General features: G+C 42.0%; 1 protein-coding gene across 2 annotated transcripts in view; it reads left to right on the plus strand.

Annotated features, from left to right (window-relative positions):
* The window catches only part of camsap2b (calmodulin regulated spectrin-associated protein family, member 2b), a 33,910-nt gene extending 6,528 nt beyond the window's left edge, over positions 1 to 27,382 (plus strand). The window contains exons 2-22 of one of the 2 annotated variants that reach the window (XM_014984773.2): positions 1,514 to 1,773; positions 6,769 to 6,948; positions 8,073 to 8,159; positions 11,526 to 11,664; positions 13,243 to 13,382; positions 14,854 to 14,944; positions 15,050 to 15,154; positions 16,261 to 16,330; positions 16,428 to 16,709; positions 17,421 to 18,144; positions 20,206 to 20,352; positions 20,429 to 20,651; positions 20,756 to 20,939; positions 21,023 to 21,707; positions 22,392 to 22,528; positions 22,645 to 22,859; positions 22,950 to 23,049; positions 24,088 to 24,153; positions 24,647 to 24,762; positions 24,851 to 24,969; positions 25,421 to 27,382. In XM_014984773.2, coding sequence (XP_014840259.2) covers positions 1,514 to 1,773; positions 6,769 to 6,948; positions 8,073 to 8,159; positions 11,526 to 11,664; positions 13,243 to 13,382; positions 14,854 to 14,944; positions 15,050 to 15,154; positions 16,261 to 16,330; positions 16,428 to 16,709; positions 17,421 to 18,144; positions 20,206 to 20,352; positions 20,429 to 20,651; positions 20,756 to 20,939; positions 21,023 to 21,707; positions 22,392 to 22,528; positions 22,645 to 22,859; positions 22,950 to 23,049; positions 24,088 to 24,153; positions 24,647 to 24,762; positions 24,851 to 24,969; positions 25,421 to 25,717 — 4,367 coding nt within the window. In that variant the 3' untranslated portion in view covers positions 25,718 to 27,382. The remainder of the gene's footprint in view (positions 1 to 1,513; positions 1,774 to 6,768; positions 6,949 to 8,072; positions 8,160 to 11,525; positions 11,665 to 13,242; positions 13,383 to 14,853; positions 14,945 to 15,049; positions 15,155 to 16,260; positions 16,331 to 16,427; positions 16,710 to 17,420; positions 18,145 to 20,205; positions 20,353 to 20,428; positions 20,652 to 20,755; positions 20,940 to 21,022; positions 21,708 to 22,391; positions 22,529 to 22,644; positions 22,860 to 22,949; positions 23,050 to 24,087; positions 24,154 to 24,646; positions 24,763 to 24,850; positions 24,970 to 25,420) is intronic. The other variant, XM_014984775.2, reaches the window with a different exon arrangement.
* Positions 27,383 to 27,477: the final 95 nt, after the last annotated feature.

Raw genomic sequence — 27,477 nt, forward strand, 5'->3', positions numbered from 1 at the left:
AGAGACAGGCAGGGAGGAAATGACCCCCACACGCCAGGGATACACACTCATACAGGAGCATGAGTGTGTCACACAGCACACTTGGAACAGAAACATTCCTGCACAGGAGCGTTGTCTGAACACTGCACCAGCGGGAAAGAAGCGAATGCTTACAGGAGGCTATTTATGAGAAGTATTGCTGAGCTCTGAGTCACAACTTGTGGTTAAAAACAACACGACGTCATGAAGAAAATGAAAAGCTTAAAGAGGAGCGACAGAGTCCTGAGTCCCTCCGTGTGTGTGTGTGTGTGTGTGTGTGTGTGTGTGTGTGTGTGTGTAAGACTCGGTTTCTATTTTTGTAAAAAGCAACTCCCCGTAATGCCTCTTTAAGATTACACATCGACATTAAAGAAATGCCTTCTGTAGTCATGGAAACACAACTGAGTGTGTGTGTTTATGTTCATCCATGTTCATGTTTTCAAATCAGTTTTGGCCATATCAAGTATTTCATATTTTGTAGGTCAAACTGTGGCAGTGTGGTGTGTGTGATGTGGCTCACCACCCAGGGTGCTGCTGACTTTTGGGGTGACATGAGCTTTCCTAAAACTGGGAAAGATTGAGCTGTTGTGAGTTTTGTACTAAAAGTGAACCCTACCTATTTGTGCTGCAGTCTTCACAGATTTGTAGATTTTTCTGCTGAGCGAGACTTTAGAATACCCCTGGAAAATTTGCCTCTTTGCAGATTTTCACCATATTTAAAATAAAACACAGCTTGAGAAGCTAGAATACCTAGGTGCGATGCTAGTTGACACGCTACTAATTGGCATTTGCAACGCAGCCAAGGATGGACATTTATATTCCTTGGTGGTGATTGGTTCGAACCCCAAGACCACAAATAAGAAAGACTGTCAATATTAGCTTCTGCAGAAATGCTGAGATGGTTTTCTCTGTGTATTAATGCATATTGAGGTAAATTGGTGTTTGAACTCTTTAAGAGGCTTTTTGCACAGGAGTCCTCAAGTATTTGTGGATTCTAGGTATTTTGCATATAGAGCGGTTGAATATAAACACAGGGTGAATATTTATTATTTATTGCACTTAAATGCACTTATATTGCACTTTATATTTGCAAGTTATGCGCTTAGCGATGCGCTCTCCCTTTGGATTCTTCTCCTACCAGTTGTTAAATACAGATTTCTGTCTGCAGACACATTTACTGCCCAAAATAAGAGAAGCGATGAGCGTCATGCACCTCAAGTGAACTAGAACAGGGGCATTCTGAAGAGTAGGACACGTTGGCGGCATCAGTAAAAAGCATTTTCTGCGAACCCACCGCACACCCGCTGTGTTTGGCTGATGTCTGATGCCAAGCAAACCTTTTTATGAACCGGATCTGTTCAGGAGCATCAACAATATCCCATACTGGAGTCCACTTCAGCACCAGTCTTTTAATCTGTGTTAGAAAATAAGGCAACCAAAGTTTGCCTTTTCAGACTGTTTCTCCCTTGACCGTTCCTTTTCTCTCTGCTTTTAGATGCCGTTCCGGAGGAGCTGGCCGAGCCCTTCTACAGGGACCAGTACAACCAGGAACACCTGAAGCCTCCCGTCGCCTGCCTGCTTCAGTCCGCAGAGCTGTACTGCCGTGCAGGAAGCCTGATCCTCCGCAGCGATGCCGTCAAACCTCTACTGGGACACAACGCCATCATCCAGGCCCTGGCCCAGAAGGGTCTGTACGTCACAGACCAGGACAGACTGGTCACCGAGAGAGACCTGACCAACATGCCCATACACATGGTGAGTGGAGATGCTCCACCCATGGGATTCAGGAACAATGTGGGTTTAAAGCAGGAGATTTTACACCTTTCTTTTTTTATATTGTATCCCTTCTATCAGCATGAGAGCAAGTAGAGATAGGTGACTTAAAACTCAGGCGTGATTTGCTACATGCAGGTGTAAAAACTGGAAACTGTCATAAAATTGTGGTTAAAAGAACCTAAATCCATGTACACAAGAAAAAGATTCGACCACCATCCAATTTAATTCTGGAGCATAAAGTTCTCGATCAATAGGAAGTGTTCACAAGCTTTTACTTTTTGCAGAGTTTTTCATTATCATATTTTGGTGTTGAGTGCTGAGCATTTTTAAAAGGAAGATTTCTTTTTATATTAGAACAAGTTTTTTTTAGTTATAAAGTTTTAGTTCATGAGGGGAAAACACATTTTGACATCTTATAAAACTGTCGTTCTGTTGAACCATAGCAGTTTGTTTCATTTGTGTATTTCGGTATTTTTATTTACACTTGGTAGCTGATTTCAGACAGTTTTTTTTGTTGGCCAAAATTAGTTTACATTTATATTTATTTTAGATATTTTTTTTTTGATACACTAAATGTATGACTTTGTGTATATATGAATATATTTTTCTTCTGGTGACTATTTTACAAAGGAAACTAAAAATAAAAAGTGGAATATCGGCTATGATATCATTATCAAAGTATTCTAATACATATATCATGATATCATATCACATGTATGTGCCACCTGTTTCTGCTGCATGCACTCTTCTGGTGCTGCGGTTTTTTTGTAGCTCAGCATTAACTCCTGGTCTCTTTTTCGTTGCTTCAGATGATTGAATTTCATCTAAAGTCAACAGGTTGAGGACATTTTTTACGTTCAGGTTTGATTTGACTCGTGGCATCGTTTATCGATTTAGAAGGCCACAAAGAAAGGGAGTGAGGCGTGACGGTTTGTTCGTTCACACCTCCTTCCTGGTGCATTTTCAGTGATTTATTGGCTACATTAAGTAGATACATGACGCTGATTTCTAATTCCCTCCCAAACGTATTGATCTTCTTTTGTGCAGCGCTGCTTGTTAAATCTCTCCTCGTCTCTGGTTATTAAAAGAAATTTAAGAAGCGTGTTCCTGCGGACTCTGTGGGAACCTTTTAGTGACGCTGAAGTGGAGGCTTTTCCATTCGGGTTATGGTGCATCTGCAGAAAAAATGATGACCTCATGGTTTTCCAAACACTGTGCGCCAGAGGAATAACTCATGTCGGGGAGGCGGAGGAGGACGACCAGAGGGAGGAGTGTGGCATTTTGTCAGAGAGTGAATGAATGAGGAAAAGGGGGGATTTAGGGGCAGCCATTTGGGTGTGATCTAGGAGGAAGCAGGAAAGTAAGGCGGGACAGGGGAGGAAAGGGTGAAGACAGTGGAAGATAGATGTAATTGTGGAGAGGGAGAAGAGCTGTGAAGGAGGAAGAGGAGGAAAGGCGGAGAAAATGAGTGGAACAGACAGTGGTAATGTAGCCATCTGGAAGGAGGTGAGAGGAGGGGAAAAGGAGCAGCAGCAGGAGGAGGAGGAGTGTGGAGCTGGCAAAGAAGGAGACGAGGAAGGCGTAATGTGCACCACTGCAGCAATGTGGTGGGTGGGGTCTCACACTGAGCTAAAGCCCACGTGGTGCACAAATGATACCCTCTCTCCAACACACACGCGTCTCGTTTGAGCTGTCAGACATCCCGCTAGGTTCATTGGCCTTTTCCACGAATAATTTCAAATTGTTGTTTGTATTTTCCACGTATGCTTCACGTACGGTTAGTGTAACGCTGAGATGGAAAAAGCGACAGACGAGGCAGAGCGGGAATGGAAAGTGCAAACCTGCAGAGGGGGGCGTGCATCATCGCTAACGCTTCACCTTCGTTTGGCGAATGAAAAATGTGGGATTGGATTTAGCCGGTGTGAAGTTGTGCAGAAAACTACTGCCGTGACTCTGAATGGACACTTTTTTTCCGTGTCTGTGGACGGCTTGGCTGCTTGGATTATGTTTGTTCAGGTGTATTTCACTTCCCTTTGATCAAGGGCAGAGACGTACACACCCCTGCAGCCACGCAACCACGGTGAAAGAATACCGATTCACCTCTTAAGTGGTGTGTTTGAGCGTGCTGCAGCTTTGTACCACTCTTTGTAGCCACTGTTTGCCATTTCCATGGCCTTATAAGGCGTGTCTGTCACTGTGAGGGGTTTTAGACACACACATGCATTCACACACATGCACCATAAAAGTCTTTGTGAAGGCATAATAGGCAGCACATGGTTTTTAAGTCCAGGCTGTAGAGACAACAGTGGTATCTTCTTCTCCTGTTGAAGATAAGTTACAGCACAAACCAATAATTACCCCCAAGGTTTGACGATCGTCAACAAGCTTCTTTGTATTTTACACACACACACAGTGTGTGTGTAGGTTTTCCTTAATTTCACACCATGTTCTGCAGATATATTTTTTTTTTACACTAGAATTTGAATGAAGCGCATTCAGATATGTTTTTGTAATCTGGAAATGTGGAAAAATTTTAAGGATTTGACTAAATTTGCAAGCATGTAAAGGTAATTTTATTTATGTAGCACATTTTCAGCAACAAGGCAGTACAAAGTGCTGTAAGTAGTTCCAGCTTTTCTCTGCCCATTTCTTCTTCTTTTTGTCCTGATTTCTCACCTATTTGCTCTCCAGAATACTGAGTGTAGCGCAGCACGACCACTTACTGTAGAGGTGCAGTACAAGTGTTTGGTATTAACTTTTGTTTATTTTTTATTCAGTCAAAGGACGTGTAAGAAAAACCGTTGAAGTACCGACTGGTCATAAGTTACTGTAACATTACTGCTGAACAATAAACAAAACATTAAGTCATTAGAAATTTAGGCCAAATTATACTTCCATCACTAAATTAGCCATGTCTTTTAAAGTAGACCTATTTAAGCAGTCTTTAATTATTAAAGTATATTTTTTAACCTCGTTGTTGTTAGATTGTGACAGTCGGCGCTGTTAATGCTGTGAGTGTTGTGGAAAATGGACAAAAAGTACACCTTTTTACTTTTGCCTATTTATGCCAGAAGAAACCACAAATCAAATTCATCATGTTATATAAACTAATATGACATGAACACAAACATACTAGCAAAAAAAAAAAAAGTCTCAATTTCTATCCCTCAATTTATTGTGAAAGCCACAAAGCAAAATCACTTAAAAATATATATATATATTATTATCATGAAGTGGGATCTTAACCTGTGGATAAAAATATAATCTCACCGCTGTTCATTCCTCTCTAAAAGGAATGTGCCGCGGTGAGATGAAGCCAAAATGTTATGTTGTTTTAAAACTACAGTTGACGAGCTATAAGTGGCTTGATTGTTAAGGAGCAGGCCTGCAGGCTAACGGCTAATTTCAGCCTGTTATACACCCAGTGTTGCTGCAGCAACTACCCTGAAAGTGTAATGTTCTGACCAAAGACATGCTTGAAATACACTACTCAGTTTATGGCAGTTAATGTATTATGTTTGCTTTTGTCTTAAGAATAAAAATAATTACAATAAATAAATGTTGCATCTATACAACTGAGTACACCTTAAAAAAAAAGAGATGTATGATTCCACTTTTTGAATTGGCGGCAAAATGTCTGCATCCTGTCACTTAAACTAACTCGATGAAATTAAAAAAACAAAAGCAAACAGATGCAGTCCTGTTGGAGTTAAGAGGAACTCAAGTGGCTTGTCATTTAAACTCTCAGTATTTCTCTTTCCACACGTCTAAACGAACACACATGAAAGTCCTGCTGCACGCAGGAACCTCCGCAAGCTCCTTACCAGCATGAAAGATTTGGGGATTTGATGCAAATGCGTTGAGAAAAGCTTTAATCGTCAGGAAAGCTTTATGGCGTCTTAAGAAAATTCCAATTTCTTGATCTCCACTTTCATTCTAAGCTGCTTGGCTGGTCTCTCCTCCTCTGCCCATCACTCAGTCGGTTTCCGTCAGTCAGTTTTCGTCGGCCAGGTGCAGAATGCACACAATGTGAAGTATCTGACAACATCCTGAGGCTGCAAAAACTCCAAGCAGAGTCAGCACGCCGCCTCATGAGCCGAATATTAGACTCCTGTGTTTAGCTGCTAAACCCAGCAGTGGTTTACTTGAGAGCTGTTACAAGAAATCACACTTTCGTTTGTTTTTATGTTTTATTTAGAGTCTGCAGATTATACTGTCATTAAAAAAAAAAAAAGAATTTGTTTCTTTCGAAATAAATGTTCACATGTCAATGTAAATGTATATTTTCTGGAAAATAAAATGAGTTCATTGCGAGTGAAGTGACAAAACCTAACTAACTAACCAACTAAAAAAAAAAGGATATTAGGAAATATACTCCTAATATCTAATGTTACCCCCCTGTTCAGCTGAAGTAACTCATCTTAGTACTTATTTCCATCCACGGTTTGTTTCTGGCAGTGATCTCATGTCTGCGTTGTATTTTGACTGTCTTTACATGAGGTGATTCCACTGAACTCTAGCAGCAGCTCAGCTTCATGTCTCGGGGAAAGACTGGATCACTCAGAGCTCTGATGTTCTGAACAGATGTCTCTTATTTGTTGTTTTGACTTTTTGTCCTGAATCACTGAGCACCAGCCAAAAGGTGCTTGTCTTGTTAGGTTTGTATCGTATTGGCGTAGGTATACAGTGTAGACACAAACACACACACACTCATGCAGTGTAAATATTTTTTTTTGAATAGAGCTGTTGTAAGGCAGGAAAGGGAAGGGGAGGTCTGTTGCTTTGACCGGTCTGGAATGGGGTTAGAAAGGCCAAGGTTTGTGATCATGTTAAAATCATTTGCACGACTTGAATGCTTTAAAAGACTATTGCTCTCTTCCAGAGCACTTCCACTATTTTTCACTGGAAAAAATAAAAACCCCGCCTGTTAAATTCATCTTGCTGATAAGCTTTTGCGGCTGCGTTTCCGTGCAGAGCTCCCATCTGGCGCTCATCGATACCTTGATGATGGCCTACACCGTGGAGATGGTGAGCGTGGAGAGGGTGATGTCCTGCATCAACAAGTATTCGCCTGCTGAACCGCTACACGGCGACGGTCTCGTCCAGGGGCTGCCGTACGACACCGAGGACGCCATCGCCACCTGGATCAACAAGGTATGTGCAGGGGCGCAAAAAAAAAGAAACGACAACAACAACACAAAGACGTTGCGCTTTCAAAGACGGCACGCATTCCAAGCATTATCTTTTCATTTGATTCGCTGCTGTTTTGTTTCTGTCGGGGTTCAGCTGATATGAGAGCCGTTTCTTCATTTTCTTGCAAGAGAGCAGGAATGTGGAGTAATTCCCAAGACGCTTCCAAGATTAGCAACGTGTCTTGTTTGCTGTTGCAGGAATAAAAAAAAAAAAAGCAAAATTAGAACTTGAGTTGCTTAAGTGTCTAAGGTCACTGTTCATAATCTCTTACAGATTATTTAGCTGTTTTTTTTTTTTTTTTTTGCCTGTGGTGCCAACGCAAGAGATATTTGAAAAAAAAAAGTAATTTTGTAAGTGGAATATATTTTATTCTATACCAATCACAAGCTGACTGATTTCCAATCTTCAGATTTTATAAGGCTTTTACCTGCAGACACAGATTTTAACCTACTGTGCTAACTCTAAGAATTATAACGGGAGGAAATCAATCTGTTCTTGTCCTCATATTTTGAAGGGTCAGTAATTATAGTGCTTATGAGATGTCACTGTGTATCAGACAGAAGTCATTTTAAAACAAGTCTTACAGTTTTAAAAATTAACATAAAATGCTAAAAAAAAAATAACGGATCAATGAGATGGATTAGCAAGAATATCATAGTGTGTTTTTGTTTTGTTTTTTTACCACAGCAGTCTTTGTGTATATTCCCAATTGTCCAATTGCAATCAACTGATTTCTTAGTTCATTGCTGTTTTTTCTATATGGAGGCCGTAATGAGACAACCGAGACATGATTAGGAACGGGTGTTTTTGTGTAACTTCCTCTTGACAAAAAGGAAAACAGAAGTCATCATTGAACAATAATTCTCACGTTTCAAAGACTGTTTCATAAGACACGACTTCACTATCTTAAGTTAATGTGTCAAAGTGAGGGTGACAGGTTTTTCGCTGAGGTTCACGTCATTCGTCTTCTCAGAGCAGACAGTTTATTCAGCCTGAATCTGACCCGGCGCTTTCTTGAAATACGACTTGGCTCTCCGAGCGTCTCTGTCTCTCACCACCTTCCCTGCTTCTTCCTGTCGTTCAAGGTGAACGAGCAGCTGAGGGACATCCTCATCGAGGAGCAGAAGTTAAGAGAAGCCTCCCTCCAAGACTCAAACGTCACAACGCATAAGGTAAGTCAGAAAAGGTTCTCCAACATACAGGAAGCTGCTGCTCACAAACGACTTTGTTTAGCCTCTTGCAGAGAGTTAATATTTGTGGAATTGAAGTTTCATTCAGAGCCACATCTGCGTCCAAACAAACAAAAAAACCTCCCTTCCCTTGCAGACGGATTCAACACACAGTGTACGGAGCTTTGCGAATCAGACGAACAGATGAGCTCAGTCACCAGCTGCAGAAAGTATTTGGCAAGAACCTCCCCACTGCTGTCTGAGGAGACAAAGCATTTCACAGGGCAGAGGAGGAGACGCAGGGTGCCAGTCAGTCGGAGAGGAGAAGTGAGGAGGGGTTTATCTGAGATGAGCTGGGAAAGGGTAGGAGACATGGCCGCCGTAGCCGAAGGGCCTCAGTGACAGGCAGGCACCCTGCTAGCTGAGCGGTTATGTAAGGTCCCTGTGACACAACGAGTCAATCTGCCGGCAATAACACGCTGCAGTCAGCTGTCGTCCTCTTCTGCTCACTCACCCATGACGCTTCAGCACAGCTCGGTCGGATCACGGGTCCCGTCAGGGCAGCAGTAAGGTGAAGGGTAAAAAATAGAAACTCACTGAAGGCTGGAATGAGATGAAGTTGTGGCGCTTTGGTGGATTTAGATTTCTTTCTTGTTGTTCATTAGAAATTTGATGAGGTGAGCAAAGCGCCAGTATCAAAGGCGGCTTCAACAAAGTCCCTGGCCGACACGCTGTAACAGGAAATTAGTAGTTTGAAAGATTTCAATGAAAAGGAGAAATGATGGGTTTTTATATATATATATATATATATATATATATATATATATATATATATATATATATATATATATATATATATATATATATATATATATTATTGTTCTGCAGGGTGAAATTTTAATTTTAAAAGATATTTCACCCATATACATAATAAATAATAGTACAGGATTAATTAAGCATTTCTATGGATGCAGTCGTACTCTTTTTTTTTTTATCAATAGGGATATTTATTAGCCATTATTTTATCTGACCTGGATAATATTTAAATATTAAAGATTTGTCACTGTCTAGTTCTGAAATTTACTTCAGATAATATAAACATTTTTTTACTTTAGATTTGTTTTCTCTGGCAGAAAGCAAATCTTATAGCAGCTTAGACTGGGATGTTCTCCATACTGAAGATTAGCATCTGTAAATATGAAGCACAAGAAGTGGAGTCTGACTGTCTCTTATGGAGCTGAATCCTCTTCCAGAGATAATAATATCTTGTTAATTTAGTGAGAGGGACATACAACATATATATGTGTGTGTTTAACCCGTTTCATGCTGACACAGTTCTACAAAGACGGATGAGAGGAAAGTAGTCCTGAAGACGCTTCACATCAGTCTGTTGCTTTTACGCTGCACGCTCCATCACACGGCTCTTCCTGGTGGCATCAGTCTACCAGTAGGAGAAGTCTACTCATTAAGAAGACAGCAGGAGGAAATCATTACACACACACACACACTCATCAATGCTTCTGCAACGTGTAGGCTCTGGTAGATTAGCACAAGATGCTCCTCGGTCTCTTCTATTCTGGGAAAGTGAGAAAAGTGTTTCAACTTTGGTCATATGATGAAGAACTCACTCGGTTATGGTGGGGAGGAAACGGAGGATGTTTGTGTTCAGTCTGCTGGAGGTGTTCGCTCCACATCACGTCTAAAAGCACTAAAATCACTGTAGCTGTTCTGTAATAAAAAAAAAAAAAAACCATATTTGGTTCACTTAAGATAATTTTACAGAGCTTTTCCTGAAAGTTGGTTACTTTTCATCAGTTAGCTAAATATTGTCTTTACTCCCTTGAGAATGTAGATTCTTACCTCGGCTTTGAAATTTGCAAAAGTCAGCATTTTACTGAAGTTGAAAGATAAATGGGATGAAATGGATCCTTTGATTTCACTTTTGAGGCACATCTCTAGTACATAATTATTAGCTTTGAGTTAGTAATTACCTAAAGTGTGTAAATTGTCCCTCAATAACAATTGCCACACTAAAGAGTGTGGTTTTTAAACCAGCTTGTCTGCTGTCGGCGCCGGTCAGACTGAAAATCTGCTACATACAGTACTAGAGAGAAAAATCAGTGAGATTTTAAAGCTCAAAACCGGCACTGAGACCAATTTATTCCGTCACATCCTGCACACTTAACACATTATTAATTATCCTCTGTCTTTTACAGAGCCATAACAGATGTTGTTTTCAGGTGTTGGCATCTCTTTCCCAGTCAGTGGTGGTCCTAACACGTATCCCACTCTCTCCTCTTATCCTATCATGACCCACCATCAAGTCTTCTAGCAAATGGTACTGGAGATTAGTACCTGTAAGTCCATTCCTTCTGGAAAAGATCTCAGTAACCCCAGCATCAGCCCTGACACCCCTTAACCCCAACCTTCACATTGTTCCCTCCGGTTGTTTATTCCCCGCATGCGGCCCAGAGCTCCATCATTGTTTGGCCAAATGTCTCCCACCCTCTCACCCGCCCTCCCAACCTGTTCCCCTTCTTAAGACGAATAAGACACCGCGACTCGTCTTGGGACTCATACTTTTAAGACGTGCAGCTGAAAACTAAAATGAACTAAAGCGTTTCTTCCGTCTTTACTATGAACCCGAAATTGTCTCGTGTGCGAAAAGGACGAGCGGTACTGAGAGAGATTCGGTACCAGTGGAGCAAAGTGAAGGACAACAGTTTGTTTCTCACAGCTCAGTGCTCAGTCATAGCTGGCCGACAGACAGAGAGCGCTGCGCTGACTGAGTCTTCCTTTGTACCACGTCGGTTACAAAACGCGGCCATCAGAAAGCATCTCTTCGTGGGCTCCCAGGGAGCGCCGACGCCCTGAAGGCGCATGCGGTGGTTTGTTGTCCCTGCGGTTTTCACACGTGTAAAGCATCGCATAAGGAAACCTGCAGAAAGGAAGAATACAAATATCATTATTAAGCCCTAAACCCTAAATCACATGATCAGTGTGCTACAGAACCACTGCACATATTTTTGACGGCTTTAGTCCCAAAAAAAATGTTTCAGAGGAGGTTTAATAGTTTAATGAATAATATTTTCAAAGAGAGAAAACAACAGAGAGCGCAAAACTGTTCCAGTCGTTTCCTTAAAAAGAAATCTGAAGTGAATGCCAGAGACGTGTTATTTGCATGCTCAGTATAATCTGCATTACGTCAGATGAATGCCTGAAAACCGTCAGATTAACACCTTGACTTGTGTGTAATCACGCTGTGCATGCAGTAGTAGGTGTGTCTGCGGTAGTCAAAGAGAACCGCTGCATATCCACCCTGGCGATCCATGAAGGTGATGTCTCTGTGTCGTTGCTATGGTGTTTCAGGCCCGGTACAGGAGGGAGCATGCCCAGAAGAATGTCCCGTCGCTCCCCCTGGTGGAGAACCTGCTGAAGGACAACACAGACGGCTGCGCCCTCGCTGCCCTGCTGCACTTCTACTGCCCGCAGGCCGTCCGCCTGGAAGGTGGGTGCCCAGACCCAAACATCTGTCTGCGCTATGATTTCCTGTTCATTAAACTGCACAAAACAAGAGATCTTATCTGGAAAGAAAAGAATGAATTGTTGTGATTCTTTTAAAATCCCATGACCACAAATAACACATGACCAATAGAATACCGCATCAATGGTAGAAGATGGTGGTGGCAGTATTATGCTCTGGGGTCCATTTTTCTTAGATAAAATTGGGATTTTTGCTAAGGTGAATGTAAGTTATGAATAACTCTAAATACACATCAGAATAAATCCTTAAGATTCATAGAAATCTAAGATGAAGGTTTGTAGTTTTTTTTTTCCAAGATAAACATAAGGATAACTTCGTTGAGGGATAATTAAGATTTTGGAGTAACGTTGCTAGAATCCACAGGAGGATCTTTGCAAGGCAGAGTGGACTAAGTCAAGATATTCGATGCTGGTAGATGAAGAAGAAGGGCGAAACAGAATCAAAAGGTGCTTTAACCAAGTAGTTTAAGGGCAGAACAAGGTTATTGTATGTTTTTGTTTCCTTCTTCTTTTTTCCCACTAAGAAATGTTTGCTTCTGAATTGCATTGAAAAGAATGAACTCCACAATATATGTGGGGACAGGGTTTGAAATGATTTTCTTTCCCTGGTAAAGTGTGCACTGTTTAGAGAGCCTCTATATGTAGCACAATGGATACTTTCTTCCTGTTCCTATGACGACCACACAATACATTTGAATCGGGTGTTTGAAACAAAGAGTGTATTTGTCATCCACTTTAGTCTTGTTTCCTGACTTTTCCCTCACTCTACCGGATACTCAAAATGGTTTTGACCTTTTTGTTGTGTCGTTTTTACGTTTGTTACGTATCAACAGCAGACCACAGTCAGGATGATGACTAAGGAATGACTACAGTACAGATATGACCCAGAAGTGACTTTAAGAGGGAGTGGGCGAAGAAACAAAGAGGCGTTTCCTCACAGCCCATCTGATTTCTAAAAAAAAAAAAAAAAAAACGCCCCGGGCAGAGACGTGATTGGTCAGGAGTTGTACGTTACAGAGAGCCGTTAGACGGCTACTTATCAGGCCGCAGTTTCAAAAATAAACAGCCGCTGTGTTGCTTTCCTGAAAACTCCTCAGGTTAGATTTAGTTCGCAGGCAAGCGTGTGAACCAGATGTGAAAACAAGCCACGGTTCATTAAAGCAGGTTCTCCTGCTGCTGGATTGTCCCTAAAATAAGTAATAAGCACAGTTCAAGATGATGTCACACCGCATAAATTAGCGACCATAAGCCTCAGCTGTTTCCTTCACTACAATGTCCTACACATGCCAGGGCTGTTGTGAAACATCAAGGAGTAAAAATGCTGGTGAATCATGAAGAAAGAGCTGAATGCCGTTTGTCTGGAGTTGTCTCAAAGATTTGGAGTGAATCAAGCAAAGACATTTAGCATCTCCTCTATTTTTTTTTTCTTATTCTCTTCTGTGTTTTACCATAAGCTGAACCTTATCTTTTCCTCTCTTCCTGTTTGGTGTTGCTGTTCCCTCTCCCTTTGTGTGTGTGTCTGACCCCTCCCCTGGCTGAGCAGACATTTGCCTCAAGGAGACCATGTCTCTGGCTGACAGTCTGTACAACCTCCAGCTGGTGCAGGAGTTTTGCAGGAACAACCTCAATCGCTGCTGCCACTTCAGCCTGGAGGACATGCTCTACACGCATGCATCCATAAAGGTAAGAACTTCCACTACGCTGATGTTTAAAGAAACAGATGGGGAAGATGTGGAAAGGTCTGTGTTTATGATGCAGGATTCAGTTACTCAAGGGACAAAAAGAGAGATTTTTTTTTTTAGGGGGAGAAGAAGGAGACTTGGGGTGGGAAATTACACCAAGGCAAAACTGAGTCATGCAAGGAAAAGTTTAATACTCAGTGTGCATTTCTTCTCTGTTGATCTCATCCCACTGAGACAGAGGACAGATTCAAGAGTCCTGACCCAACTCTTCCTGCTATGTTTCTTTTTGTTTTTGAAGAAACGTCTTTAAAGTTTGCAGATGTAAGGTTTCAGACAAAAATCTCAGTTTTTTTTTTGTTTGTTTGTTTTTTTCCTGTACAACCCAAGGAGTCCCTTAGTGCCATTCAGACAGTACAGAGCAGTAAAGCAAGCGTTGGGTAAATAGTATGCAGAGAGCGTGGGTAGAAACATTCGGGATTCAAGTCACAGTTCGAGCTGACTGGAACTTTCCTCTCTGTGACGCCACACACCAGTCGCTTTTCATCCTCACACACCCTTCGCTCTGCTTTCCTTCTTCTGCCTTCGTTTCTCATTCACCACTCTGTGCATTGACTGAATGCTGGTTTTATGGTGCAACAGGGAGTCATGTGGGGTTTTTAAAGACTCTGGCAAGCTGCCTGTTTGCCACAGATTCACTGTCCACAGAATCTTAACTATTTGTGCACGGTTTAACACATCGCATTGGAAGATAGTGTTTATATGTCTACAAATTACATCTGAGATCTGCTTAATGAATTAGTGTTTTTTTTTTTTTATCATTAGCTACCTACTAATCATTTTTGCTCAGTCACGTTTTCATAGGACGTACAGGGCCGCCTTACAAATAGCTGTATTTACACTGAGAATATACAGTATTACACACAGGCAGGCACTATTTACTAACCTCTAAATGAACTCACTTGAACTACATTTACATAGGACTATCGGCTTATATGGAGCTGAATACAAATGCAAGTCAAGCTTTTCAGACTTGTATTTATTTAAAAAACACCATGTTTCCTTTTCTTATACTCCACAACCATTTAAAATTAGTCTTACTACACACAATCCTAGTAAAACACAGGACAGTTGTTACATGATGAAATATGAAACACTGATAGGTTTGAATAGCTCTGCAAGATACTGCATATAAACTAGACTCCTTATAGTAGCTTCACATATTTTTTTTTTGCCACATCTGGGTTTGACATGACAGCAGCCATGCCGTGCAACATGCACAGATAGTCAAGTACATGAACTCGTCCATCTGAGTCCAGCACCGGTTGGATGACTTTGACCTCAGCGGTCTTTCAAAATGCTCAGAGCTGGTTTGATTTTTGTTGATATCTACAGAGATGTACAGAGGGAATCAGCAGCAAAAATCCAGATGTTACATGTGCGAGTTGAGCTTAAAGATGTGTGTAATCTTTCAGAGTAACTACCTGGTGTTCATGGCTGAGCTTTTCTGGTGGTTCGAGGTCGTGAAACCCTCATTTGTTCAGCCCAGAGTCTTCGACCCCAACGGTACGGTCCAGTCCGTGTTCCTTTTGATGATGGTGATATTCTCCATGTGTTGAATGCCAGTTGTTGACTAATGATGTGGAGGACTTGTCTTGTTTTGCCATGCAGCCTGTGAGCCTGTATCGTCTTGCAGAGATATGGCTCCTGTGTCCAGTCCTGTCAAACAGAACTATGCAGACAGACCTCCCAGTCCAGAAAACCTCACAGCTGAAGGTAGGATTAAATATGATCTGCCATATTAATGTGGTCAATGGGATGTATTTTTGCTGACTGTTGCTAGTAGACTAATGGAAAGCTAACCGAGCCATCTTTATACTTTTTGTCTGAAGCAATTTGTTCCTTCGTGTGTGTCTCTCTATGAGATAATGTAGCTACATAAACACGTCTGTATTACAAATAAGTGATCTGACCCTTTTTTTTAATGCACAGACAGGATTTTGTGACACACTACAAAATTTCAAAAGTCCCTCAAGAAATAAAATTAGGTATTGGCAAAGAAAAAAAAAATCTTTAAATAGGTCATTAATTTGGCGGTCCAGTTGTTAGGTGCTCCTCTTGAGTAATAAGATAACAAATTAGTGCGGTTTAGTTTTGGGAATGAACAAAACTGCAGTGGATTGATTGATGCCATGGAGGGTTTTGTGGAAAAGCGTAACACTGTGTCAGCTCAGTGAAGTGGGACGACAAGAATGCCGATGCTCTGTGTTAGGAGAACAGCTTCGTGGATATGACGAGGGTGGAAATGCATGTGCTCGATCCTCAAAGGAATTGTGCAGAAGTCATAAAGAAGTGGAAGCTGCAAATCTATTCAGGTGACTCTGAACAGCAGCAGCAATAATCCATGATTCTTTTTGTATGATTTTCCTGTGATTTACCAAATCTTTCTATTAAATGTCACTCCTTCAACTGATGTTGCCACCAGATATCATTACTTTGTCTTGAGAAACAAACATTACGGCTTTGTGCAGCAGGCCATTTGATCAGTGCAGGTTTAGATTTTTGTTCAGAAGTCAGATGCCCCCTGGTGGTTGTGTACAGCTCCACACTGCAAATAAATGAAATAAAGTGCAGCTGTTAAGGATGCAGTGCAAAATGTAATCAATTTACAAAATACCTCTGGGGTTAAGGTCTGGATGACGTATATGGAGCACAAACATACAAGCGAGAAAAGAAACTGCTGTGAAACGTGTTAAAACCCATTATATCATCTCTATTCTTCTGTAACCCCCCGAGATTCATTTGCTATGTTTTTTTTTTAAATGAAAACAAATAATTTCTTAGATCATGCAAGACTAAGAAGGTTCCTCTGTGTGTAATAGGCCTAATGAAGAGATCTACCTCCATGTCCTATGTTGACGGTTGTGTCGGGACGTGGCCCAAAGAAAGACAGTGAGTATATGAAGCTATCAGCCAAGCCTCCAGGGACCTACATTTTATAGCCGTCGGTTTCTTTCCTGTTGCACTGACAACTCTTCTCATTCTTCAGATCCTCCTCTCGGGGAATCTCCTTTGAGATCCCTCTGGATGGAGATGCAACGTTGCCCCCCTTTGAGGCTCCTTCTACCTGCGCCATGACCCGCTCAGCCAGTACTGATGGTCTGGGGTTCAAAGTCCATTATGCATCAAGAGGAGGCATGAAACGCCACCTCTCCCTCACGCCGGTCGACGTGAACGGTCAGGGCAGACAGATCCCAGAGGAGGACGACAACTTTGCTTCCCACAAACCTTTGGGACGGAACAACACTTTCTCTATTAAGAGCCAAAGCAGGTGTGGATGGAAAATGGGTTTTAAATGTGACTTTTACTGTCAGTTTAACTGCATCATCTATAAATGTAACAACCTGCAGTTCAATAAAAGCTGTGAAAGGTAAAGGAGTGCCTGCTTAATTATACCGATCAAAGTTGACAATGAGCATCAGGTGACTCAAAGTGTACAGATCTGGAAAAAAAAAAGTCTAATTTTAGAGTAGTTAGACCATTTTAAGACAAGAACAAAACAAGGTGGAGTTATATTAGCTTTTCGATATCCAGTGCTAACTGGTCTGAAAAAAATGTTTTGGTTTGGTGTCAGGTTTCAAAAAAACACCCCATGTAAATCCCTGGATGCAGGTTTTCCCAGCAGAGCGTTGCACTGGAAAAAGATGAAAGCCTTACTTGTTGGTTACTTTAAGGACAAAACAAGTTGGAGGAAGCTAAATACAAACACAGGCAGCTGGTAAAGATATGCAAAAAGATTACAAATCTACCTCCATACAATTCAAAGATTTTTTTTTTTTTTTTTTTTTACAAAATCACCGGTGGCACCTTGGTAAACACATACTTCAACAAACACGTGAGCCTTGGCCACATACAAAAAAAAAAAAACCTTTGGAAGTTTTTGTTATTTGAGAGTATCGAAAACATTTGAATAGAGCAATCATTTTTTCAATATTCACTCTTACTGTCCTCAACTTTCTACTTACCTGGATCTTTTCTCCAGGTGCCCCAATGGAGTCTTACCAGACAACAGCAGCCCCACCAAGTACCAAGGGAACCACTCCGCCCGCGTCAGCCCATCGACTCCTCCGAGCATCGAGGAGGCCCTCAAGATCATCCACGACACCGAACGGCCTCATGCCAGCCTCGCTGTTGGAGATGGAGACAATGGCTTTTTTCTGCATGGTGCAGATCCGTCACACCTTCCAGGGGCTCAAGCTCCCGGAGACGACTTTGGTTCAGCGAAGGCTCGGGTGAACGACCGAGACCCCAACTCTGCCTCCACAGATGAAGTCGACACAGGCATCCATGTGCGGACAGAGGACATCCAGAGTTTGGATGAGGACTCCTCGTCTCTGAGGGACTACTCGGATATAGATCCAGACTGCGAGGCCATGACGAGGTCGTGTCCTCTGCCTGGCAAGCAGGAGAGGAGCAGGGAAGGGGAACACAAGGAGGAAGTGGAAGCCAACCCTGAGGGCGAACAGGGACAGAGAGGTGACAGAGGCAGCCCCTGTCCCAGCTCTGCGCCCACCATCCCCAGGTCTTATACAGGCAGTCCTGCCTCTTCATCGGGCGGGTCAGGTGGGGGTCTGGTGCGGATGACCAGCTTTGCAGAGCAAAAGTTCAGGAAGTTGGAGGGAAGGAGCAGCGGAGGAACCACCACTCCAGACAGCTCTGATCTCAATGTCCCCTACACACAATCGGCCAGAACCACTTCCTCTCAGGTTTGTTACTCATTCTGTCTATCAGGTCTCCTCAGACATTTCAGAATATGTGATGCTGTTAAAAAGTGTTTAAATTTACGGCAAGATTTAACGCTACACCCTTTAGGTTCTTTTTAGTCATTTCTGGCTTTGAACTCTCTCATGGATGCCATTTTTGATCTGTCCCTTATTTGTTTTAGAGATGGGCACCAGTCCTTGCGCATGGATAAGCGGGTATAAACTATGGATGGTCTCTCTTACTGCTGAATGTTAAACACTGACTTTAACTAAAGCAAGTGAGGCCTACAGTGTTTTAGATTTTTGTTTTATTGTTTTTTTGTGTGCGTGTTCTCCTGGATCTATTGATGCATTCTCTCAGTAATTTAACTCCTTCAAGGTTCACCTCTGTTTCCATGTCTTTTCCATTTGTGGATAACCATTCTGATTCCAAAGTCTTAGACTTTGTGACCCTTTTCTCTTTCATGAATTTCTTTACATTGAGGCATGATGTGACCGTTTGTGTAACGCTAATTAAGGCTAGGCGCCCGACTGCGGCCAAATATAATAGGCAGTCAGAAAGGTTCGGCTGTGGAGCCTGTGTGTGTGAATAAACCACCATTAGACAGAAAGTAAGTTCAAGTTATTGTATTCAAGCTTATATTTTTGCATATATTTAAGAAGGTATTCAATAATAATATTTATAATAATAGTGATTTTCTATGAATATAACCAAAAGACAAGAAGAAAAACAAAAACAACAACAAAGCAATAAAACCTGATGACACCCAAGAGTTTTTTTTTTTTTCTATTCTAAGTCCGTTCTTGAATCCAGGGTGATTAATGATCCATCAATCAATAATCTGACTGTTTTTAGTCCATGATCCAAGCCAATAGGTCCAGAATGCATAAAGTAGTTTAGTTCATTTAAGTCCTACCGCAAAGCTGCAGCGATCCGGTAGCTCTCCATCCTGGGTTGAAACAGGGGTGGAAAAAACCTGAACTAAACAATGTCATAAATAAAAATAAAAACAAATTAGCATTCACATTTAAACAGGCTTAAACTGTTATCCAAAATAACTAAACATTCAATAATTACAAAAAAATATAGCTATATTCCATAAAGTATTTCTCAGGAATCATTCAAATGAATTTCAAGTTAAAGATCACATTGATGTTACAGATCCAAATAAAGTTACAGATCAAATTAAAGTGCACTTTCAAGTTGTATTTAAGTTTAATTGAGAGAGTCAATTAAACTTAATTGACTTCACTATTGTTTCAATAAACAATTGTTTTTCCTTTGTTCTATAGGCCATCAACAAAATCAATGGAAAATAACTAAACGTATCCTAAAAGGACGAATTTAAAGGGCCTATTTAACATTTTGAGGTTATATCATCTATTCGGCCACACAATTAACAAAAAGAGAATGACCTTTCAATCAATCAGATCATTTTTCAATCACTAATACATATATTGAGTGGGCGTGTCGCGATCGCATTTCTATTAAAAAAAAACAAAGTACGTAAAACAAACGACTCGTCGTCGAGCGGTTGCCAGAAAACACCAAATATAATCCTTCGGCTGTGTTAATAGGGCTCGATCCAGCCGTATTCTTCTGTGATTTTAGAAGACGCCAACACAAGCAGCTAACCACAGTGACAGCAGCAACAGCAATGGAGATCCGAATTCACCTGTGACCCGGAACTTAAAGTATACCATCAGTTTGACCCGCAAAAATAAAATACGGGTTGATTATTTTGTGCAGGTTACATTTGCCTACTTCATGTTGTCAGAAAGGTTCTACTTAAGTGACTTCTTAATTATGCCGGTTCTGATTGGCAGCAGTCAGTCTTGGTTGTGGTTGGAAAAAGTGAACTAGAAAATGGTTGATCAGTAGTTCATAATTTAATAAGTATTTTCACTAAGCGCTATGTTGTTTCAAATATCTTTTTTTTTCTTTGATAAATTAAACCACTGGACAACCACTGCGACTTCTGCAGAGACAGAAATGCAGCTTTCTCTAATATGTTGATGAGAAATAAATTAAATTTGGCATCAACACTGCTTCTCTGCCCCTAGTTCTCGACGCCTCCCCTGCCAATCACGTCGCCTTCTCCGGCTGCCCCGTTGCCTCGAGACCCCTCCCACTTCATAGCCTCAGAAATGATTCAGCTGAGGATGAAACTTGAAGAAAAACGCAGAGCCATCGAAGCCCAAAAGAAAAAGGTACGCAGGCTTGCATCACGACAAAACCGATGGTGTGAATTTTTACATCTAATTCTGGGTTCATCCCAATTTCCAGGTAGAGGCAGCTTTCACAAGGCACCGCCAGAAAATGGGAAGAACAGCCTTCCTGAATGTAGTAAAAAGGAAAGGAGTGACGGCCCCTCTGAGCCAGAACTCCGGAGGGGCAGAAACACCTTCATCCAAGCCTATCTCCTCCTCAAAGGAGGACAGCGTGGAGCGGGTGGAGAGATGCAAACCTGATGGAGCAGCTCCCAAATCTCCCTGCGAAGACGGTGGGGGTAGGTAACATTGGCATGCCTCTCTTTTTATTGGCTCCTCTGATTTTGGTTTTGGAAATGGTGACAGGTTTCTGTATTTACTTGTGTTTGATGGCGATGATCAGGCATGACCCCTGGAGAGGTCGACCTTGCAGAATACACACGGTCCATTGAAAGGCTGAACACGTCGCTGGGCTTCCTGCAGACTGAGATGCAGCGACTGGCCCAGCAGCAGGAGAAGATCATGGCCATGAGAGACCAGCAGCAGCAGGCCTGGGTGATCCCGCCTCCTGCTCCGTCTCCGCACAGGTAAGCGGCTACCGCCAGATTCACTGAGGAGGCGACTGAAATGCTAGCTCCCCATTACCGTTTTCGTTTCTTTTTCCGCACAGGCAGCTCCGCGAGCTGCGCAGCAGCAGCGTGACAGGCAGAGGATCGGGCCGTGGGTCGGTGGGATCCTTGTCCCCGATCCTGTCCTCTTCCGGGTCGCCACGCGCCCCCAACCGTTCGCCTGCAGGCATCAAACGACGGCCGGCCTCGTTTCATGCCAGAACGCCTCGGACTCCCCGTCCAAACGACCTGAAGGTCACCCCCATCAGTCGGATGCTCAACCCTCCCACCTCAGTGGACAGCTTGCCCAGACTGAGGCGCTTCAGCTCCAGCCAAACCCAGCAGTGCTCGTTTGCCTACCTGAGTCACGACGAGGGCGTCAGGGGGAGACCCAACCAAGAGCTCAAGGGTGAAAAAGATGAGTCTAAGAAAAAAGAGGAAATGGCAGTAAAGATCAGTGATGAGGAAGAACGCAAAGGAAAGACGAATGAAGGCCTGAAGGAGAGGACAGAATCTAAAGAGGAGTCGAAGACATCAGAGGTTTTGTGCCAGCCGCTTTCAGAGAGCAAAGGTGGGGTTGCTAGCCAGAGTCAAGATGACAAACAGGAAAAGAAGGACCTAGTGGAGGTGCCGCTGTCCTGGCTAAAGCCTCCTGGTGGCCGGGGTCCGGAGAACACAGAGGACGGAGAGAAAGGAGGAGAAAGTTATGGAGACGACCAAAAGATGTGCTGCGGATTCTTCTTTAAGGTGAGTTGGAGCAACATGCCCTGAATGTTCTAGTTGCTCCTAAAGAAGACGAAAGCAGAGAAAACAGGCTGAACTTAGTTCAAGAGACAATCGGTATGCGTTTGTACAAAACGTCTGATCCTTCGTCCCTCTTGATTTGAGCTACAAGGTTAAATTGATAGAAATATACACTTTGTCTCTCTAGTTGTCTCCTCTGCCTGGGATAACCTTTAAAATAGGGCTGGATATGACTGGAAAATGTCACACAATAGGAGGGTTTCATATTAGTCTATATTAATAATTATTAATTAGTTTCTAAGTCTCTGAAAAACTGCCAAACTAATGACTTGACCTTTCCTCAGTTCTATGAGGAAAAGTTTTATTTTTTTTATGTTTAATCAGTTATAAGGCAGGATGGCAAAACCTGAAACTGCCTCTAGTTACTCAAAAGGCTGTTGCTAGGTAACCAGCGAGGCGAGTGAGTTGATGCCACCACCCTCACTTAACTGACTGTTAGCCTTTCCTCTGCCTACATCCCCCAGAATGCTGTGTGGTCCAGGATCGGAGTTCAGTGAAATTATTGAACATTGTATTAGACGTATCTATACATCTTTCATGATACATATTATTGATTTATCGTCCAGCTCTACTTTAAAATAGGAACTTGAATGTTTTATGTGTGTAAATATTCTCATTCAACACCAGGATGATGTGAAGGGAGAAGAGGACATGGCGGCAAAGAAAGCAGCTCTGTTGGAAAAGAGGCTTCGGAGGGAGAAGGAAACGCAGGAGAGGAAGCAACAACAAGAGCTGGACCAGGAGCAGAAGAAAGAAGCTGCACGGTGTGTCCTCTCTGCATCACATGGTGTCCAGACGCACGCACGCTCCGTCTAGAGTGTTCTTGTCTTCAGCTTTTCTGTTCGGTCTTCCGCTACAAGCTTCCTTTGTTCTTGTGCAGGCTAAAGGCAGAGGAGGAGCAACAGAAGAAGGACGAAGAGAAGGCGAGGAGGGAGTACATCAAGAACGAATATCTGCGGAGGAAGCAGCTCAAGCTGATGGAGGACATGGATGAGGTCATCAAGCCTCGAAGTGGAAGTCTGAAGAAAAAGCAGCGCCCCAAGTCCATCCACAGGGACATCATGGAGTCATCTACACCTCCTGTGAGAACGACAGGTGAAGGACTCCCAAACCGCCGTTACATACATGTTCCCACCGAGCTACACATGCTGATCTGTGCTGGTTCTGTGTGCTGCTGCACTGCAGGTGTGCGTCCTCGGGGCTTCTCTGTCTCAAGTGTCTCTTTGGCGTCCCTCAATCTGGCTGACAACGACAGGAACCAGCCAGATAACAGGAAGAACAACAGGTAAGAAACAAACTGACTAGGCCTTAATTTATCTGAGACTCACAAATCTAATATGAAGAAATGGTGCCTTGCTAAAAGTGTGTATTCGCTCAAAATTTCTCGCATTTTGTCATGTTAAGCCAAAACAGTAAATGCATGTTATTGAGATTTTATGCAATAGACCAACACTAGAGTGAGTATAACACAACAAAGCACATTAAAAACTTTGTCCATTCTTGTTAAAAAAATAAATAAATATAGCACAGTCAGACAGAATGTAGAAAATCTCTGAAAACCTTTTTTCTAAGTCTTACCATGTACACACATTGATTTAGGTCAGGACTTTGACTGGGCCATTTTAACATCTCTATATGCTTTGATCTGAACCGTTGAATTGTAGCTCTTGCTGCACTTTCAGCGTCGTCGTTCTGTTAGAAAGTTAACCTATACCTCATTCTCAAGTCTTTGCGCCCTCTACCAGGTTTTCCTAAAACCAACCCACAGCATAATGCTGCCACCGCCATGCTTCACTGAAGCTACTGAGCATTTACATGGAATGTTAGCATTCTTCCATATGTAGGATTTTAAACGAAGTGCAAATGGACCAGGGCATCTCCTTTACTCTTTAGACTTCCACACAACTTTGTTAATAAATGCTACTTACAGTTTATTTTATTTTTATTTGAAAAAATAAAAAAAAACTTTAAAGCTATGTATCATTTTTGCACTTAATTTTGCACTACTTTGTGTTGGTTGTGGCATGAGATCTCAATAAAATCTTGAAGTTTGTCATTGGTGGCAACTGCCTACAAGCTAATAATTAGCTAATCAGTTTAAAAACGACTTAGAAATTAGTTTTTGTTTCTGGTTAACAGGTTAAACTAATAAATCCTGTACTCACCTTAAGTTGATTTCTTACCCTGATGATACTCGTCGGGAATGTGTTTGAAGAGGCTCTTGTCCTCCATGATCCACAGGAAACTCTACTGTCCACAGTTTGATTCTGTTTTCCCCCTTGTCTCCTCCTTCTTCTATTTCTGCCCTGCATGCGTCCTTCAGAGGCCACAAACTAGCTTCAGCTCATATCCCGTTTTTTTTAAGCTCCCCCAAAGACAGAAAGGGAAGGTTAGTAACACTCTGAAATTAAATCAAAGCTCTTTTTAGACGTGATTCTGTGTAGACATGCTGCAGCTTCACTATAATTTTGTATTGGGCTAAAGTTTGTCGTAAATGTGGGTTAATTTCCTGTCTGCAGTACGGAGTGGTCCATCAGACGCAGGCTGCAAGAGCTATTTCCGCCTCCTCCTCTTTCTCTGTATCACATTTGCTCTCTGCTTTATGATTTAGCTGTTTGCTTGCCGTTTCCTTCACAACTCTCTCTGCAACCATGAAGCCAGCCGCTTTGCTTTGCTTGGTTGAACACGGCTCTGCTTCACCCGCGCGTTTCACTTTGACGTGACGCAAGACAACAGGCAGACTTTGGAGAACTGTGTCACAACGTCTGATCTCGCTTTGACCCGTCTCTCTGTGTTTCTGTGCATGTCTCTGTGTGCGCCGTGTGGTGACATGTCGTACGTGGTTGTCGTTATGTCTGCGTTTATCTGTTGGTTGCCGTCAGGCCAGACTCTGCGGAGGGTTTTTCCTCTTGTCCTTCGGCCAGCAGTCGTAACGGAGAGAAAGATTGGGAAAACGACTCGACCACTTCCTCCACTCCCTCCAACACAGAGTACACGGGTAAGGACGGAGAGGAATGTAGAGTCCTGTCTTTGGTCCACATATCCAGCGGATGTGTAATTTTTGCACTCACTGTTTCTTCCCTCAGGACCCAAATTGTACAAGGAGCCTAGTGCCAAGTCCAACAAGCACATCATCCAGAACGCCCTGGCTCACTGCTGCCTCGCTGGCAAAGTCAACGAAGGGCAGAAAAACAAGATACTTGATGTAAGCTCTATTTCTGTGCATATAACTCTGACAGGTTAAGTTATATGAACACAAGATCAATTTCTTTGGGTGTTTTTACTTATACCGAGTTATTCTGATAGCATAAAAAGATCAGGCAGACTGATGGTCTGATCAGTCTCCAGTCCCATTTCATATAATTTTGGACGACCTTCCCCACAACATGCATTCATTCTTCAAAAAGCTCTTGTATTCAAGCTGTAAATATTGCCTTATATGTAGAAATATTTTGGAAATTTAGACACATGTGAAAGAAATTATTGAATAAACTTAATCAAATGGGTTTTACTAGTCATTTGGTGGTTTAATCAGAACTTACGAGCAGCAAAACACCTGGAGTGATTTTCATTTTCTTAATGTCATTGACCAGGAAGCTATCAGCGACTGTTAAGAGTCATTAATAAGTAGGTTTCTTATGCACAATCTCTTGCAGGAAATGGAGAAATCGGAAGCCAATAACTTCCTGGTGTTGTTCCGTGACTCCGGCTGCCAGTTCAGGTCCGTCTACACGTATTTCCCCGAAACGGAGGACATCGCCAAACTGGCCGGCATCGGCCCAAAATCCATCACTCCCAAGATGATTGAGACTTTGTACAAGTACAACTCGGACAAGAAGCAGTTCAGCAAGATCCCGGCTAAGACCATGTCTGCCAGCGTGGACGCCATCACCATCGCCAACCACCTGTGGCAAACCAAGAAGCAGGGGACGCCCAAAAAACACCCAAAGTAGAGCCAAGTGAAGGCGGTGCACCTGGACAAGCTCTGTTGACACAAACAGAAGAAAATGTGCATTTCTTTATATATATTTATTCGAGGGACACCAGTTACCATTCCTGAAAATCTCAACTGGAATGTTGAAATATATTATCACACATAAAACTAATACAGAGCTGGCTACGACACTACTTCAGTGTGGCACAAGTGTGTTCTTGTCAGCATGTGTATCAATGTTCTCATGTGCCAAAAAAAAAAAAAAAAAAAGAAAGAAAAGATACCAGGTGAGCCGATGCCTTACCAAGCTGAACCACTGAAGCACTGAATGTCACGCCTCTCAGAGGCACTTTGGGTTCTCTTCGTCGATCATGTGTAGCCTTATGCTTGTTCTGTGTCACATGGACGCACAGTGGGTGTTGGTGTCATTTTGGCTGCGCCTGCCGAAAACGTCCGTTTGTTGTCCGTAACACACAGGTCCAAGATCAGATTAGGTTCCCCTTCGCGGATCGCTGCCTGTCTGTGATCAGATGTGACTTCAGCTGCTTAACAGGCATGTTCTTTTTTGTTGTTGTTGTCGTCGTTTTTTGCCTCTGTACATGTGATTGACAACACTATAAACAGGTTTTATTTCTGTTTGTGTGTGCACGTACAGTGAAGTGCCAACCAGCGAGTTAAGCACACCTCAAGTGGAGAATGGATATGTTTGACAAAAGTGTGTGTTAATGACAAGTGTATGGAGTGCCATCAAATGGTTCTGGAAAACACCTGCAATAGGCTTTTAATTTATTTTACTTCAATATAGCTTTTGAGATACGTTGAATAGCATGTTATGTTTTATGCGAAACACAACACAGTCCACCGCATACGTTAGTTACATTTATTATATATCATAGGAAAACAAACAAGTTAGCTCCTGGTAGCATTTGAGTAGCTTTTGTAATTTATCATGTTTAAGTGTGTTGTTGTTTTTTTAAATTTTTTTCCTGGGGCCTTTTATTGTGCTACAGATGCAAAAAAAAAAAAATAAATCTGATCCCTCAACAGCATTACTGACCAGACTACCACGAGTTATGAACTAAATGGAGATCTCAGTGTCATCAGTGTGTGCAGTAATTTAAGTTCTAACTATTGACTATGCTGCAGAGTGACCAAATAACTAAAACGTCACATCAATGTGTTTTGTGTTCTCACTGTTAGATGCAGATTGCGATCAGATTTTGTTGTAAATACAAGGACGAACTCGCCTGCGCTAGCGGTTTTCAGACCTACTCCACTGTCGTTGCGTCTGATCTGAGATGTTTTTACACTGTCACTGTCAGTGCTTTTCACTTTACCTTACCGTTACATTTTTACATCATGCATTCCTTTCAGTATGTGTTGACTCTGTACAGATATATTTTCACATATAAGAAGTATTTTTTGTAAGGATATTTACCAGTCGGAAGCGTGTATTAGTGAAGCAGTACGGTTAATGAAAGACGTGTGCTTGAATGCAAAGCGTTGCTAAATGAGGAGGTGTTTTATTGAATGGATTTCTTTTTTTTTTTTTTCTTTTCTCCGGCTCTGGATTCATTTTGTTTTTAATCAGGAATATGTGATCAAATTTTCATGAACTTGTTATTGTTGATTTTTTTAATTATTATTATTTTCTGTTTTATTAAAATCCCAGCTCTTAACAGTTTGCACTGCGTCTGTCTCTACTTAATTTCCTTGTTTTATATTGTAGCTATTGCTGATGGTAAATTTGTTAGCTTAATAAATAATGGGTAAGTAGTG

The sequence above is a fragment of the Poecilia mexicana genome, unplaced genomic scaffold (assembly GCF_051168715.1).
Source record: "Poecilia mexicana isolate PSO_F unplaced genomic scaffold, ASM5116871v1 scaffold_17, whole genome shotgun sequence".
Classification (NCBI taxonomy): Eukaryota; Metazoa; Chordata; class Actinopteri; order Cyprinodontiformes; family Poeciliidae; genus Poecilia; species Poecilia mexicana.